This window comes from Strix uralensis, chromosome 6, assembly GCF_047716275.1.
Source record: "Strix uralensis isolate ZFMK-TIS-50842 chromosome 6, bStrUra1, whole genome shotgun sequence".
In the NCBI taxonomy this organism is placed as follows: domain Eukaryota; kingdom Metazoa; phylum Chordata; class Aves; order Strigiformes; family Strigidae; genus Strix; species Strix uralensis.
In genome coordinates, this window is record NC_133977.1 from 39,642,337 (window position 1) to 39,661,080 (window position 18,744).

Consider the following 18,744-nt stretch of genomic DNA (forward strand, 5'->3'; position numbering starts at 1 on the left):
AAATTCTACCAGGATCCAAACTGTTGACATGTGACAACCACGAAATCAAGTCTTTATATTTCTTACTGGAAGTTTTGCATCATTGTTGTTGGGGATTCAGCTCATGTGATTAAAGCTTTTTATAAGAGGAAATTTTCATGTAATATTACGCTATTGAAAGGGAAGGATTTTTTTGAGAGCTAGATATATCTTAACTTTGCACCTAAATCCTTATATTGAAAGTTTCAAACACTTGCTCTGGATAAAAGAATCATTACTATAAATCTGTCTTAAAACAGTTTAAAGAATATAAGATAGTGAGACGAGCAAAACAATCACTATGAAACATGTAAGTACAAGCTTAAGAGAAAGTTGTGTAAAACATACAGTTATGCTTTTCAAAATCATACAGCATATATGACACCGCAATAAGTGGTGAAGAAAGAAATCCTACAGCTATATATGTAGTAAATAGAGGAACAAATTAATGTAAGAATATTAGCAGTTCTTTACCTATGTTCGCATTTTAATTGTTAAAGTCACCAATATTGAAACACTTCTGAAGCATTTGATAAAATTCTCATAAAAACTCGATAGCTAGTTGACACTTCCTTTTCATTTTTTTTTCCCCATGTTTGCTGTCTCCAGTAAACTTCAATGGGACTGAAGCTGACAGAATGGCAGTCATTTCCTTCTATACTTAGAGGTAAAATGATTGCCCTTTTATGGCCCAGCAAGCTAATAAAGACTTGTCTTGGGCAGACGGAATAGAAAGAGAAATAAAGCCCAGGGGAAACGTATGTTGTCTGCAAGGGAATTTGACACAGAAAATTAGCCATGAGTAAGTACATGAATAATGATGGGGTTGGGACACAGACAACTGTTCAGGTAGGAATATGGGAAATGAGCAGGTCTTAACCAGTTTCAATTGTGTTCAGATACCATAGACAGAAACTGTTCTTAATAGTAACATTTTCTGATATTATTTTAACTCAGACAACACAGTATTTAGCAAGGGAACTGACTTCTGGCTCAATCTGGTGTACAGTATTTTGTACCTTTTCAAATCATGTGGTACCAGAACTTTTGTTCTGTAGCATTGCCAATAGTTGTATGGTCAGAGATAGGCCATTTGCAGTACAGGCAAACAAAAAAGCATTAATGAAGCAAAACTACATAAAGACACTGGTTTCATTGAAGACATTCATATTATCAAGAACTGGGAAGAAAGAGCACTAATAATGCCTAATCTGAGCTACACATAAACAAATACAGGTGGAAATAGATGGGGAGCTTGACAGTGAAGGACAGGTTGGAGTCAGCTGAGTGGTGCAAGGCGCTACAGTGAACATCTTAAGGTGCAAATCTCCAGTTCCCAACAGAATTGGTGAACAGATCAAATAGCAACCCCTTCATAGAGAATGCCAATATAAAAACTGAAAGCAAATGTAATAAATAAAGGTTGTACACACGGTCTGATGGCAAGGTCATTAATAAAACTATGCTACAGCTCTCTGTTACAATTTAGTTCTACATTTGGAAAGAGATGACTGCTTGGGAAACATGTTCTGAGATACAGAATGCCTACGCAACAGGAATTATTTATTTCAAGGAAAGAGTATTACAGAAGAGAGAGGTTTTAAAACTTTAAACTGATATTATAAAGGTGGCCCACTTGCAATGAGGAATATTTAGAATTAAGATATTTACAGTTCAGATATTGAACACGCTGTTGTTATAGAATCTATTCATGAGAGAAAATGTCTCTCTCTATTCTTGTATAACCCTTACAGGTCAGTGCACCGAAACACTTTAAACTCAATTATACGGGCACTTGACCAAAAGGAACCATTTGACTATGAAATGTCTGTACAAATAGAAAAAAACTAGCAAATAGGCTAATTTGGCAGCAGTGTGCAATTTTTTTCATTTTTGTTTCTCTTTTTTTCCCTTTTTCCTTGTGCCACAGGCATTGTCATAAAAATATAATATAGCAGGCATAATATGCAGTTAAAAGTGCTTTTGTAGATAACTGCTTTCCGACTCAATATACCAGTGTGTATCAGAAAAAATGACAGAAAGCAGCATTGAAAGATTAGTCTAGAAGTATAACAGTATCTGTGAAACATTCATTACAAAATAGAGGTGGAAGGGGAATTGAAAATGTTTCTTACCTATAAATGATATTTCTTCATTACACAAAATAATCTCCTAACTTTGCTTTTCTTTTTAGTCACACTATAGATAGTAATGTATAGTAAAACATCCTAATGAAGGTATCCAGCGCCACTGTTTGAAGAGCACTTATATTAATGTTTCATTGGAACATGTCTTACCATTAATATTAAAACTATTTGTAACACGAGAGAAAAGAACATCTGGATTACAGTTATTTACTATCTAGATTAAATTGCATTGAAAGAAATCAAAATAACCCCCTTTTCCCCCCAAAGTCTGTAACAAGACATAGGATGCCAAAATCCTTGCAGTAAACCAAATCACTATATATTTATAATAAATTTTTAATAAATTTAGCAATATTTTTGGAAGTATGCTTTCTTCATACAGGGCCCTAATATTATAAAGTTATATCCACAGATAAACTCTCAAAGATACAAAGAACTTTCATAACAATGGAAGACCAAAACACCCACCCCAACTTTGATCAATACCTTCTACTATATTGTAGGGTTTATTTACTTTCAAATAATAACTTTTCCATAATTATTTTATACATCAACAGACCACACTATAGTATTTTTGTCTAATGAGCATCACTTGGTATCTTTATAAGGAAAACAAAGTGAAGGAATTTGATGAAGAAGCTAAGGGATAGAAACTTTACAACGTTACTTGAAAACGAAATACAGATTACCTTGCGATCCAATAAATTAAGAATAGGAAAAGTGCATAATCCAAAAGCAGGCAAACCAACAGAAAACTACTTTTGGGGAACCCAAGGAATCCTAAATTTAGCAACAACATACCTGAAAAATGTGACTTTAAACATGAATTTTAATTTGTGCATGACATTACTATATACAAATCATCATTCACAGTTGCTGCATGGTGATCACTGCAAAGGAACAAGCCTTGCAACTCAGCCTCTATCACCCCAAGGTAAGAGAAAGAAGTAATTGAGGGTCATTAAACACCGTGCTATTAGCAATATGTGTACAGTACATATGCTATACAAGTATCAATATTAACATAAATATATTAAAAATAAGCATGTCTAGATGACTACTACTGTAGCTGAAATTACACTGAGCAACAAAGCAAAAGGAAGAGATTGAAATGGTAAAAAAAAAAAGAATGAGAAATGACTGGATCAATAGGTATATGACAAACCACATTTTTCTCTCCTTCTCACAGAGACGAAGTAAGCAGTGATGTACATCATCAGCTACTATGTAAGTTTTATCCGAACAATTTTAAACTCACGGACAAAGGATATCTGCATTACAACCTAGCTAGGAAATGTTCAATGAAAAATATACATACTCCTCTATTCCAAGGGCTTCTCATTTCTTCCTTTGACAACCACTCTTCAAACATCTGTTTGCATTTAATTCTTGAGCTAATACTAGTTTGTGATACAAACTGAATGAAAGATCTTCTATAATATAAAGTTATAACCTGATGATTACGTTCAAATTCAAGACACTTCTAACAAAGGTATTTTTAGTTGAAAAAGAAAGCTCTCAAAGAACTAGCATAATACTGTGAAATTCCTGTTGTAATTGTAATTGAGGAGTGCATTAAATATACCCCAGGAGATCATATCGAAAATATTTATTGCAAGATACTTGATAGAATTTGCTGTTCTTCAAGTTATACTGCCTGTCGTAGTTACAACTGCCTTCTGCTCTTAGGCAGTCCTCTCAATGCTGCAATTGTTCGACACTGCAGTGGCTTTTCCTACTCAACCTTCAGAAAATGCCAGTCAGGGGATTGCAGGTACAGTCTCTTTCCTGTTCACAACCAGACTATGGATGTACCTTAACCTTTTTTGAAGAGAGGTTTGCCATAGTTATGAGTTTTACATTTACTTATGAACTTGCATGAACTTACAGCATTTGTGCATGTCATACATGTTCTTACATAAAAACTGTTCATACGTGAAGAATTTTCACCATGAAAGGAATGTCAGGAGGAAGGTATAGCATCACAGGAATCTGAGCTGCAGGGAAGCTCCTCCATCAAGAGGAATGCACTCTTTTTTTTTCTGATTTCCATAACATAAACACACGCACACGTGCACACACACGCGTGTACCCTCCCCCAAACACACAGAGTGTCTCTCTCCAACCTATTGGAAATAAAGCTGGCAAGAACATCCCTCGCTTATTTCACTTCTGCAGGAATCATTTTTTCTAATTTACCCATGTCTCCACTTCCAAGTTCAAGCTGCTTCTTATCACTCTTAAGCAATTCCACAACTTGTTATCTCCCCATTTGTTCGCTATTGTCTTTACCCTATTACTCCACAAAAATTCTCAGTTTAGAAATGAAGTAATTTATTCTTTCTTCACCTTTCACTTTTCTGTTTCCTCTGTTAGCAAACTTATGCTTTTTTCAAGCTCCTTATGGTATGTGCCTTTTAATTAATCTGAAAGACCACTGATTTCTCTATCTAATATGCTCTCAAAGTCATGCATCTGCTTATTGCAAGCAATTAAACTATCCAGGATGACTTAATTCTTCATTATAGAAGAACTGATGTTTGTTCAAATGTAGAAATACAACATACACAACCTAAGGCCCTCTGAAGAGTCAACACATCTAGCCACAGGCAACTAATTTAATGCTGTACACTGTCCTCTGGATTTCTCTCTGTTTCTGATGACACCTAGGAAACAGAGACTCTGAACCATAGATACACAGAATTGCACACACCTCTATGAAGAAAGTAACATAAGAAGGAATAAATTATTATCCTCTTAATTAGACTATAATCTCACTTGTTTTACCTTAAAGTCCTCAGCCATCATCATGCAGCATTACTCAAAAGCTCATTAGAGTATTTAAAAACCCCTCTTTAAGTTTAGCTGGCTTTAGTTAAGGATCAATACGATTTATATCTTCTACCAGTTTTGATAGTAAACTCATAACAGGAATTATCCTTCATTATATTTCTACACTGCCTAGTGTAAGGGGGTTATGATTTGATCACATTTGTTTGCAGATGCTAATAATAATAATAATAATAGACCACATCTACATGCAGATGAAAATAATAATAGTAATACAAATAGAAAGATGGAATTATAGAAACTTATAGTTACAGTGAAGGAATAAAAGAAACAAAGGTGAGAGAGAGAAATATTCTGTAGTAACAAAATTGATATAGCACTGCCTATGTAACAAACAATAATGATTTTGTGTAGTTGAAAGTTTTCATTTTTTCCAACTGTCTTCACTGGTACAATAACAACATATAATCTCTCCCTAAACCTTGTCTCTCTTGCATGAATGTATATGCAGTTAGGTAATTAGTGAGAAGGAAAGAGAGAGGCAAATAAAGGCAATTATTAAAACAACAGACTGATAGAACAGATGGAACTGACAGTTTGTGAAATAAATAGAAAAAGCATTTCTTGATTATTTCCCATCTGAATCTGATCTCCTGTTCATTCTGTTTTCAATGGATTTGTGAAGGTACTGGAGCAATTCAGACGTATCTCATATGTTTCCTGTGTTATACACATCACACACACCCCAATCCATTAGTGAGTAGTACTGAAGATATCCTTAAAAAACTTAGTATGTGAATATTAAAAAGATAGTAACTATATGTAAGATAATACTTCTTTAAAAGGTGTCTCAGTGAAGATTTTCAGAAAAGGTCAGTACCTCAACTTTTAACATTCTGATAGTAAATTCTCTTGCAACCTTTGTTATTGAGCAAGAAGGACAATAAGGTGCGGGGGAAGAATGTTCTTTATATTCCTAAAAATAATGCTAAGAATTAATAAACTAGGTTGTGTAGGACCTTATATCCAAAGAGAAATCACAGTATATTCTGTATCTTTTAGAACCTGACAAAACATTAATTGATACTGGAGACCAACTTCACAAAACCTTCCTTTTCTAGTGGCTTATATACAGCCACAGTGAGGCCTTAGTTCATTCCTAAACTGGTTAGGTGAAAAGCAGAACTTCTGTTTCCCATGTGCATCTAATATTTACTGCAGTCAAGTTTAAAAAAAAACCCTTAAGATCGGAAGATAAAATAAAAATGTACCCTAGCGGTACAGGTTGGTAAAAGGAGAATATGTTCTTATAGGCTTATAGTTCCTCTGTATAATTATGGCTTTAGGATTGCCCTTTAGAACAGATAAATCTTATTCTCTATTGTCTTTACTGAATGATAATAAGGGCTTGATTATGTATAAAGTTTGCATTCTCAACTGATCTGGCTGTGAGAGAGAGAGGAGTTCTTGCTGAATGACAATAAACCCAGACATTTCCTATTTTTTCTAAAAATCACCCACCCATGAATTGAAGACTGCTTAAGAAAAATGTTAGCCCTTTGATAAGTGTCTCTCAGAGACCAGAGACAGATGTCATATATAGCATGGCCAGACATGCAGGTTGGATAAACCACTTTCCCTAACAACGGAGCAGAATTTACAGAGAAAACCTTTGTGACTCCTGTTACTGACACAATGACTCTTGAGAAGCATGGAATTGCTTCATTCCTTCCTGAGGTCATCTGCTTGCCAGCATCAGGTTGGTAAAATTATAAGCAAGCTCCAGTTAAGAACTAATTTGGTGCCAGAAAAACACAAGATATTGGGAACAACTGGAGCTTGAACTGAGGTTGTCAAGGAGAACTGAGACACATGGAGTTACACTTCTTCCTCTGTATCACTGTAACTGTCTTCAACTCCATCAAACAACTTCTGTTTGCTTCTCTTCCCTTTCCTCCAAGCCACCATGGCTTTGTAAATAAAGAAACAATTTAGAAGATTCTCTTAACAATTCCTAGACACAGGCAGTGGTGGCCATACCAACCCAACAATCAGTCTGAAGAGACAATAGGAACACGAGTTCTAGCTATACTTATATTCTGAATGTGAAGAAGTGAATTATGTACTTATATATGACACACGGAGATATAATCTGTTTCAAGCAACCATGTCCCACACAAACGCTGATTAACAGACCCACTCCATACTCTTCCAAGTTGAAGAAGTAGCTAATCTACTTTCCAATGGATTTATGATAGCTCAAGTCATAGAGTTTCATTGCTTGAGAACACTGACAAAGGAATTGTGATCATATTTTTCAAAAAAAAAAGGAAGATTATTCACCATACCTAGTCACTGTCATTGCTACCCACCAGACAACCACAGCACATCCCCACAGCATTTTATGTTTTCATAAACCATGCATTTAGATAAGATAAGTTTAAAGCTGTTGGAGTTATATATTTTATCCCAAGTCTAGGTCTTTGGCTTGTGATTTCAATTCTGACTTTTGCATCACAACTGTTGAGTAAAGCTATGTTCATCTGACTGGTATTTCATATCTCTGTGTATGTCTGCCTTACAGTGTTTTCAAAGACTAAGGTTGTTTCTTTCCCTGATAAGGATTAAAATTTTCTCTTTAAAAAATAAACCTAAAATCCTTCAGAGAAATACAACATACAAATGTATCTATTTTATACATTTTTTTAATCAGAAGAGTATTCAAAGATATGATGTAGCTAACATAGTTTTGTTTAACAGTTTCTATTTTACAGCATTATTTCCATAAAGTTAACGAGACTTATGAATACAAGCTTAACTCCTGAAGTGGTACCTAAACAGTTCTTCTGTTCCTTTCCCTGTACAGATAAGAAATAGGAAGTCAGTTTTGGACTACAGAACACGTGCAACGTCACTGTTTGCGAACTTTATGCTGTGTAGGATTAACTTGGTAAAATATCTCAAAATATGAACAATAAAAGCCAAGTGGCATTTTCAGTATTTTCAATTCACTTATTAAAAGTAAAGTTTTGTATTTCTTCCTCCAATGATATAGTTACTCCAAAAGTATGTTTAAATATACTCATCAGTGCAACTATCAAAGGGTAAGTGTGTATTATAGAAACGAGCCCCCAGATTAAGTATATATTGTGAAATGTATGTGAATGTGCATGACTTGAACCAATGAACTGTGGCCTGAAATGATGTCACAGAATGTGCAGCATTAAGTGGAAGGTTAAACCTACTTGCATCTCGGTTCATTAAACGCAGTTAAAGTGCAAATTCCCTCATTCTGACAGTAGTAATCACAAGGGTTCACTTTCTGGTCACAGCGCTGACTTTTAAACCCCACAGAGCATCTGCAGAATTTCAGTAAAATAGACCTATATAAATATTCTACCTTTTGCTGAACAGATTTTAAACGCATTATATATATTGATGGCAAGACACGCACACATACAGAGGCACACACCCACAGATAAGAAAATTAATATTCTGTTTTTCATGGAAGGTCCAATCTGACAATACTGAAAAGTTTGCTCATCAGCGTCGATCAAACACTTCTAAAACAATGGGCCTATACTATCTGATGGGTTCAGGAATCTAACATTTTGAACAAAACATTACCATCAAATGTACCATACATTTGTATTTATCGATCCAGAGTGCAATGACCTTAAAAACGTTCACGACTGTTCTCTTAACATTGCTAACAGTGTTGGCATATGCTGCAGCATTTATGTATTGTAAATCCATGCACAAATTAATGTATGAAACTTGTTTTCCTTGAGATGCTATGGTGTTCCACATGAATTTGAAAAAATAAGACAGTTTTCTAAGGAAAAAGAAAGGAAGAAACGCAAGCTTCCAAAATAGCCATTCTAGGTGTTTAAGCAAATGAATCAACAGACTTAATCATCATATTTGGGCCTTATATATTATAGCTGTGATATTATCCTCTTGCTGAGATTTTTGAGTCTCTCTAGTTCTTAACTAAAGACATTTAAGGAGCTACAAATAACAGGTAAAAAGGGCTGGTTCACAATAATGAAAAAGAGACATAGGCACTCAAAGCATTTTCAGCTGAATAAGGACTTCCATGCAGAACTGCATTCCACTCTCTCTAGCCCCAAAGCTATTGACAACTTCTTTTCAATAGTACAGCAACTACAGTTTTGCCCCTATGCCCATTCAGAAGGGCTTGAGCTCTCACAGGGAGGAACAAGTTGGTCCATCTCCCCACTGGTCAGACTACAAAATCAAGGCATTTCTCTATGTAACTTCCTTGAGAGTCTGAATACAACAGGCACTCTCTTTTAAGATCACCTACCTCATACACATCAACAAAACAAAGGGATGGCTGTATCTGTATTTACAAAGTTGTAATGCCAGATCCCTTTGACCAACAACTTACTTATGCCACCCTGGAAATGAGACACTCGAGTCCAATTCTCTATTCCAACATCTCATATGTTCCTGGAGGATGCTCTGACCTCCAGGTTGTTCTGAGAAGTGGAAGACTATTCCACAATGAAGCTTTTCAGCAGTGCAGAAAAGATCAGATTGTTTATTAGGCAAAAGTAAAAAAAAGCAAGGACTATGACTAGGTAACTCAGTGTAACTGAGAGCAGGAAAGAAGTTTCTTGCTACAGTGACTACTTCTGTATTTTCTATTTAGCATCTGAAAAAGAAGATACACCATAGCTCTCAAGAAAGGACTAGAAAGTAGGCTTTTCTATCTCTTAAGATAGTACTCTACTGTCTAGACTACAGAGTCACATTTCCTTTGGTATTTGATGTCTGGGTTTAAGAGAAGCATCCTGAATTATCCTCTCAACCATGGTGCAGGAGGGAGAGAGCAGTCTCACAACAGAACAGTCAAGCTATTGTGGGCAGTGCGGGCAGAAACAAGAGATACATAAGCATATCCTGAGACCCATAAAGGACATAAACACTGAGATTATCGCCCCCATCTTGGACCATCTTTATTTGAGAAAAGACTTAATCCACCTCTGAGAATCAGGGGAGATCAACCATCCTGTACCTTCTGATTCCATTCCGGAACAAATGCCTAAATGGGCTTTAGATCTGGCCTGAAATTATTAGAAGTCTCAAAAGATGTATCTTGGTATCTATGTGCATTCACAATATATACATTAGCTATATCTTTCAATACACATATTGCAAAAAGTTAGACAAAGTATTGGGTTACAGAAATAGCTACAAAAACTATTGTAGGTTACAACTTCAACCACCACGTTATACATCCTAGAAAGATCAAAAATACAGGCACATGCATAATAATTTTATTATTTGTTGGCACACAGATATTTTAATGATCTACACAATGCAGGATACTCACAGACAGACAGGTATATTTGTCTCTGGGTCCAGCTGACATGTACCACCATTGTAACAGTAGCCATCACATAACTGACAGGTAGAGGCAATCTTTCCATTAGTGCAGCTGTCATGGTTAAGAAAAAATACAAATTGCAATCAGTGTTTTATTAAATCTGGTTAAATCCCTTATAGTTATCTATATGTTAAAATATTGATTTATATAACATGTATAAGATCTACGATTGCAAGAATTCTAGGTTTCCACCTCGAAGAACTAGTATAGCCACTGAGCTTTTTACACAACATATTTTTAATCTTTCTTTTTACAAAAATAAACTATTACTATACAAAATAGTTGCTTGGCAATATAGCAGCACATCTTACTACATACGCTTTCATTAGTATACAATAAGTCTCTATCACTGTCACAGATACTGCAGAAAGAACAAATTTCAACACTGGCAAAACTCGACTGATAACTTTATCCAAGTGAAGATCCATTCAGTGTCCTGCTACATTACACTTCCCCCAGTGAGGAGTGCTCCAAAATTTGGTTTAAAAAGGCAGGAGCCAGTTGGTTTTGTGTGGGCAGGAGCCACACAAAGGAATTGTTCTGATGTGACTGGTTCAGGGCCTAGACACCGTGTAAGAGATTCGGAGGATACTGCAATATAATCGCTATAAAATATATAATTTTGATCACAACCACCCCACCACACACACACTTACTTGCATACTATGTCATTACTGTCCTTGTTTATTATGCAGTGTCCCCCATGACATCTGATACATTTGTCCACTTCACATTTTGGACCTTCAAATCGTATTGGACAGACACATTCTACACTTCCATCATCAGAAATAGTACACGATTCAGAATTCACACAATAATGGTGGCAAACATCTGCAAACAACATGAAAGCTAATTACTAAAAGACATTAAGGAGTATCATAGAAAAAATAATACCTTACTTTTCTACATTTTAAAAGGTACTACAATAAAAACAAAATTATGAATTAAGCTGATGGCTCACTGGCAACTACAAGAATCGAGAACACCCCATAAACAGATACATAATGTATTAACGATGTAGTCTTGAGAAGTGAAGTAGAAGGATAAACTCATAAGAGATTTTTTTTCCTTCTAGATGTCTAACCATTTATGGCATCATCACACATAATATAAAGACTACTGATGAGAAAAGCAGAGCAATGTTAATGTATTTAATGGGACATTGGCTGAATAAAAATCTTCTGATACATTCACATTACCATTAATGGCATTATGCTAAACTGAAATGGAAGTAGTATTTTGAAATAATTAAGTTTTATTTTCATTTATCCACATATTAAAATTTCATGAAGTTCTAATAATAATATATAAAGACATAATCCATATATTCTACAAAAAACTACATACATGCTTATCTTTATAGACTGTGCAAGACCCCATTATCTTATTTAACTGCTTAAATGCCAGCAGAACTGAGGTTTCAAGTAGTGAATTTTTTAACTCTTTAGAAGCACCAGTAACTGTGTTATTTTTTTCACATCCCTTTAAAAAAAATCCAAGTTATCTAACAGCAGACGCTTCCAGAGCTACAATATGCTGTTATCTTAACATTTTGTTTCTTTTTGATTTATGTAGTAGTGACAACTTTATTTTGTCTGTTTGTTTGTTTTTTTTTTTTTAAAAGTCATCATTTAAGCTCCTTAATGGGGCCAAAACATTCAAAGTCTCTATTTCTCTTTGTTTCTAATACTTTTTTCACTTCTCTGTAGTTAACATGCTGTGTTGAGATTTTGGTGGTGTTCCTGATGGACAGATGAAGTAATTGATATATAAGGTTTATCAATTCTGAACTATGTATTATTAGCTTAGAGTAAGCCTGGTCCATATTAACAAAATATTACCTTTCTGACAAAACTAAAAAATTCAAGTCCTTCGAATCTGAGGATATGGCTAAGTGTAAGTCAGTACCAGCTAGAAGTAGGGCATTATGGGGAGGGACTATTTATCAAGGAGTGTAGTGATAGGACAAAGGGTAATGGTTTTAAATTGAAAGAGGGTAGATTTAGATTAGATATAAGGAAGAAATTCTTTACTGTGAATGGTGAGACACTGGCACAGGCTGCCCAGAGAAGCTGTGGCTGCCTCCTCCCTGGAAGGGTTCAAGGCCAGGTTGGACGGGGCTTTGAGCAACCTGGGCTAGTGGAAGGTGTCCCTGCCCATGGCAGGGGGTTGGAACTGGGTGATCTTTAAGGTCCCTTCCAACCCAACCATTCTGTGATTCTATATCAAGCTCTTCACTAGAGCCAAATGGCAACCTCAGCCTTTAGTCTGGAAGTGTAAACTCTCAAGCTGCCATTTGACTAGGGGCATGCTGTAAGCGGCAAATTGGAGACTACTAAAACTGATATATTTTACTGAATATATTCAAGATGGACGATTTGAGGGGGTATCTCATAAAGTGGGAAACACATTTTGCTTATGCTTTTCTGTGTTCAGTGTTTCCCCCTCTCGGAGAAGCATGTACTGACTGCCCACGCCATTGGTGCTCCCCATGCTGGAAGAGCTCTGCTCCGGGACAGAGCATGACTGTTGGAGGAGTTATTTCTGTTTGATTACTCACTGTATGTCTCCACTTATCTATGCAGGCTGAAGACTCATCTGCTGATGGAATCACTACTGAGCAACCAGAGAGGTTTAAAAGACACTAAATGAAGTAGTTCATTGTTTGCTGTTCCCCAATTCAAGGTACAGAATGGTGATTTGCAGCAGGGGGGCTGTTTTTTGAACAAAAACTACAGTCATTTGAAAGCTAATATTGAGAGACATTTTATGAAAAGAGCATTGCAAAGGGGAAATGTTTCCATGTACATTAGCACAAAAAAAACCCAAAACACCCAAAACCTAGGAATGGGAACTTCATACTCTAAAACAGTTATTGGTTTTTAGTACTGATTGTAGTCACAAACACCTTTAATCTTGTGCTGTATCTAAAATGTATATGCTACATTTGGACTGAAATGACACAAAAATAATTCTTTGTTTTTTTCTTTCCCTAAAGGAAGGAATTTCAGTTTCAGGGAAAGTAACAGCTTGTGAGATCACTATATCCACTTTGAATGATTGTAACTGTGTGAAAACGTTTTCTATTTTTTAGGTTGTTTGGGCCTTAAATGATACAAGAAATGAACTTTAACTAGTCTGTATGTCTTATTTCAGGAATTTAAAATAGGGAGTTATATTCAAATACATCAAATTCATGTGTATATAATAACATGCACAATGTTAGTAGAATTCTATGTAAATTCATTCACTTAAATTTATTTCAGCAGTGGCAGTGCCTTGACACGGAGCACACATTTTGGTTATTAGCCCTTATGTGAACTAATCACAGGAGAAACTCTGCACTGGGTAATTGGAGACGATAAGTATGAGGAAAATAAGGTCTTTGCAATCTGGCAATACTGCAAGTAAATGTCTTCTCCCTGCCATAAAAAAACACTAATAATATTTTCAACTTGGAAGCATGAGTAAAATACCTATGCACATTCATGTATCATCCTTTGCATATGAACTAGTTTCAATCATATCATAGAAAGACTGAAAAATATATCTTAGAGGCAACCAATATTTGCCATAATGCTATATTCATATATTCCAGCATGCATACAAAGTGAATGTGATTAATAAAGCAAAAAATCATATGTGTGAATAAAGCAAAAAATCCTATATGTGAATTTATATACACATTAACTGTAAACCTGTATAATTTCATAGAACTGTTATTTGCCACAGAAAAAAATACAAAGATTGTAAGACACTTTTTTTTTCTAAAACTATTGAGGTTTAAATAAACAAAAGCTTCATTTTATTTTGTATTTTGTAATGTGTTTGAGTCTCTATATTGTGACATTTTTCCAAAGTGTCAGCAGACAATCCAAATCTGATAATAAGCACTGTTTAAAAAGTACCCCTAAATTTACATTTAAATTAATTCTTAAAAAAAAAAAAAAAAAAAGAAAAAAAAGATGTTTGCAGAAGCATTCAACTAGAAACAATTTGTTTGGTTTTGGGTAAGCCTCAAGTAAATATTTTTTCTTAATCTGTGTGTCTGTCTGTGCATGATTTATGTACTATACTGTTTTCAAATACCCAATTGTGTTTGCAGATAGTTATTTGTGGATCCATGCAGTTTGTTTAATACCAAGTGGGAGAGAATCACAATTACTGCTGGTTTTCCATTCAAAGGTTTCAATTTATTTCATAGCCTCCCAACTGGAAAGATATTCAGTTTACTTCAGTACGAATCCTATTTAAGATACACACTAACCTTTTCTTTGTTTGACAGACCTTTCACTAAAACTAAATAATTTTTGTATATTGTAGATAATTCTAAACCAGACCTTTACTACAGCTAATTTCCCTTCTGTTTTGTTTAAATCTAGCCTTCTTCAGCAAATTCAGTGAATTATGTACAAGAGATGATGGCTTTCACATTTAATGTTCTATTCTGTAACAAGATCTATGACAGTCCTCTATTTACAGTGTTATAGTCAAAGAAAAGCAGAGTAGAAAAAAGGAGATTACAAAAATAATTCTGATCTCATAAAAATAATGAGTTTTAGGTTAGGGTTGCTAGTGACTCATCATGTTGACATTCGTAAGACAAGCTCTAATTTTGAAATGAGTGACCAAAAGAAGAAATTCAGGATTATGTTCAAATGTCTTGAGTTTCTGAAAACAGGTAATAGTGATCCATGCTAAGAGAAAGCATGGAGAGAAAAGAAAGATAAATGGAGTAAGAACAGAAGGCCTATTGGTTGATAATCTTCTTTCCCTCCTCCTCTGTAAAAGAAGTAAAAAGTCAAATTTCTAAAAAGTGAGAAGAGCCTTTCTAAAGGCATGGAAACCTTTGGAAAACAGTATCTCAAGGAGAAGAGACTGAGGGGTCAGTAGAATGAAAAACTAAAGAAAACTTCAGATGCAGAAGATAGAATCTTAGTCCTGAGAATTAAACAAGTGTAATACTTATAAATCCTGATTTTTCATACCAAAAGGGGGTAGAAACCATAACTCGACGTGGTCTTAGACTGAGCAAAATGAAGGAATATCAATATACTGCTTACTGGAGTTAGAAATAAAAATGGAAGGTAAGGTAGCAGTTCAAGTCACATGTGTTGGTCTGCAAAGATAAGGGATACCAGAGAAATTCTTTAACCAACTGCATCAGTTCACTGTGTTTAGGTATTCCACCAGTATAAGACAACAAATACGAGAAGTTGGGGTAGAAAATTTTAACACAATTATCTCATTTCTACTGACAAAGTCAGCTGCCTTGTACAGCTCCATTGTACATATTCATTCATGAAAATAAGCAAATAATTCCTAAAAAACCTCTTTATTCACTTACACATGTAGATGCATATTGCAGAAATATGCTCAAAGATCACTTGAATACATCAGATTACATTCCCTTAGCAGTATGAATAATTTTAGGGCTTAGTTTACTAATATGTGCCCTAAAAAAAAAAAAAAGAATCACTCCACCCGTGTTAAACTTCCATTTTGTAGAACTTTTATTATAAATCTGGATTTAGTAGTTTGTGGAGATAACTTACAATACTGACATCTGTCTCCTGTATACTCAGCCAAGCAGTTGCAAAAGGGTTGATTCCCAGCAGTGACACTGCAGGTTCCTCCGTTTTGGCAAAAATGATCGCAGACCGTCTGATTGCAGTTTGGTCCTGTAAAACCCAGCGCACAGTTGCAGGTAGGCCTCCCTATTCAAAACAAAGAAAACTATTTTATGATAAAAAATAAACATCAAAACTATAATCAGAAATTTAAAGATTGATACGTTTATTATAACAGCATCAAGTATTAATGTATGAGTTCAACTACATTTCTCTAGACACTAATAAAACATGCCTTTGCAAACATAGCTTGAATTCAGAACTTTTTAAAAATAAAGTTAGCACTGTAAGATGTGGGCACCTCAAAAACTGCATCTACGCATTTTACACTTGTGTATGTATGGTCATTGACTCTTTATTTGGAAATTATTTTAAAAGATGGCCTTAAGTAGGAATTTAAGATACGATGAAGCTCTTCAAATCATCTTGCTAGGCTGGGTTCCTCCAGTAGCAGAAGATAAATGTTTGTATAATCAACACTGGTGCCTCTTCAGAATACACTCCATTATTCTCCAATCTGAAGACCTTTACATATAACCACATGAATATACAAATATTTACTAATTCGCTAATAGTCAACTTTACGTAACAGTTTTTACTAAAACACAAGTATCTGTGCCTGTTTGTTATCTTAGCCCTCTCATATAATAAATACTGCAACATTAAAAATTGCTGTCCTGCATCAGAGCAAAGATGCCTGTAAGGTGAATATTCAATGTCTGAAAAGTAGTGAATACTTAGGGATGAACTTTTGCACAAAATGAACTCCTAGTCTATAGCTTCTTTTTAAAGAGTTTTAAAATAGTGTTTACACACTGGTGCATTTTCCTCCTATGATTCTTTCTTATTTTAATTTTCCTATTTTTTTCCTTATCTAAACCTAATGTCTAAAGGATTTATAGCTTTGTTACAATTCCATTGTTTTGTTAAACTCTTTCACTTTTCCCTGATTTTTTTCTTAAGGCTTATCTTCTTTAAAAAAACCTTCTAGATCCCATAAATGTTTTCCATCTCCTGACTTTGTTTTTATATCTCATTGGTAATGTTCTCTTCAAGTAAATGACCTGATGTGTCCAACTAGCCAACTCCCTTCTTACTTCCTAATACTCTATTCTCATTCTTGTTTATCTCTTACAAAACATTATTTTTCCCCCACCCTCCTTCCCTTTGCTTTCATTTAGCCTTTAGGATTTTCTTAAAATTAGGGAAAACAAAGGGAGTTTAAAGCTTTTCTTCTTCCTGGCTTCCTGGTAAGGAAAGAGATGAAGATTAATTGAGAGCTGATGACACTTCTGAAATAAAGGGGTAGACAGGATGGTCTTTATTTGAATCATAAGAAACCCAACCTGCTAGCAATCAAGAGCGTAACTGGGTCAAGTGTAGAGTAAGGGATAGCTGACAGGCAGAGACTCATCCCTTTGAGTAAAGTCACAGGCATATCGTATCTCTGAGTAAAGGACCCATGCATAGGCTAGCAACAGTCAAATAGTAAATAGGTATAGGCAGGACAAAAAGAATGCCTTGTAAGTAGACTACAGAGAACCAAAACCATAACACACATGCTTTACGTAAGTGGTAAAAGTCTAAGAATTAAGATGGAGAACCAAAATGTCTAGTCTTGAATGGGAACGTCAGTATTATTTGCTATAGCAAATTTGGAAGAGGAAGGCAACTAATGGGCTATTGTAAAACTAACACACATTTCCTTGATATCTAGTCTTTGCTGGTGACAGAATAGGGTTCCATGTTAAGAAGTGTTAAAGTCAATCAGATTAGCAAGGTAACTACATAATATACTGTCCGTGTGATGCAGAAGCCCTTTGGATTGGAATTACAGGCATAAGCAGTAAAACCAGTCTATTAGATTTTATTATTGACTACCCAATCAAGATAATGATATGACTGTAGAACACAAAAGAGATCAGAGAAAGTCAGGGAATATGTTAGTGGTGTGAGACTCCAATTATCCCTATATTTACATTTGAAAAACTTCACACCATGCCATAAAGCAGGAACAAACTTCTTACTTCCTGGGGGGGTGGGTTAGGGAGCACACAAGAGAAGCTATGCTTAACTTGGGCCTGACGTGGTTTAAAATGTACAGAAGAGCCAAAATCCGAAGTAGGCAAATGAAATAAGATTTAAGGGTTACCTTTCCATAATAATCCCCCCTCATCTTCATACTGATCTACCAAGAAATCCTTACTGCTGCCTGACTTACTGAAGCATTATGACTAGGTCCCTTCCTTGCTGTCTTTTGCCTTATTCATTGTTTCCTCATTTTAATATGATGTCAAGTGTAGGTATCCAAAACTACTTCCACATTTGCCTCCTGATGTCTCTTCCCACAGCTGCATCTATGCAATCCTTCTTACCTTTTTTTTTTTTAAACTTCTTTATTTAGTTGACTGTCTTATTAAAGTAATTTAGATTAAACCAAACATTCCATAAACCCCACAATTCTAATTTTCTTCTGGTCTGTCTTTGTTTTAATACTAGGCAATCATTTAATATCATATTTGTTGGAGAATTTTTCAAGGCAAGTGAAGCACTCTCATTTTTTCTACTCTGATTTACTCAGAATGATTTATTTATTCTTTTTTCCTTCACTTACTTCTCACTCCTCTTACATGAAACCCTTCACATAATTCTTTTCTATATTTTCTATTTTAAGCTATGCTAATTTAAAATGTTTTGCAAATCATCATAAAGGCCATGAGATCAGTTAGTCTCTTCCTCTAAT

The 18,744-nt window shown here is 35.0% G+C and overlaps 1 protein-coding gene across 1 annotated transcript in view; it reads right to left on the reverse strand.

Moving 5' to 3' along the window:
- The window catches only part of LRP1B (LDL receptor related protein 1B), a 751,404-nt gene that overhangs the window by 12,670 nt on the left and 719,990 nt on the right, over nucleotides 1-18,744 (reverse strand). Inside the window, exons 83-85 of the mRNA XM_074873779.1 lie at nucleotides 15,927-16,088; nucleotides 11,028-11,202; nucleotides 10,318-10,422 (exon numbers count right to left, since the gene is read on the reverse strand). Of these exons, the coding sequence (XP_074729880.1) occupies nucleotides 10,318-10,422; nucleotides 11,028-11,202; nucleotides 15,927-16,088 (442 nt within the window). The remainder of the gene's footprint in view (nucleotides 1-10,317; nucleotides 10,423-11,027; nucleotides 11,203-15,926; nucleotides 16,089-18,744) is intronic.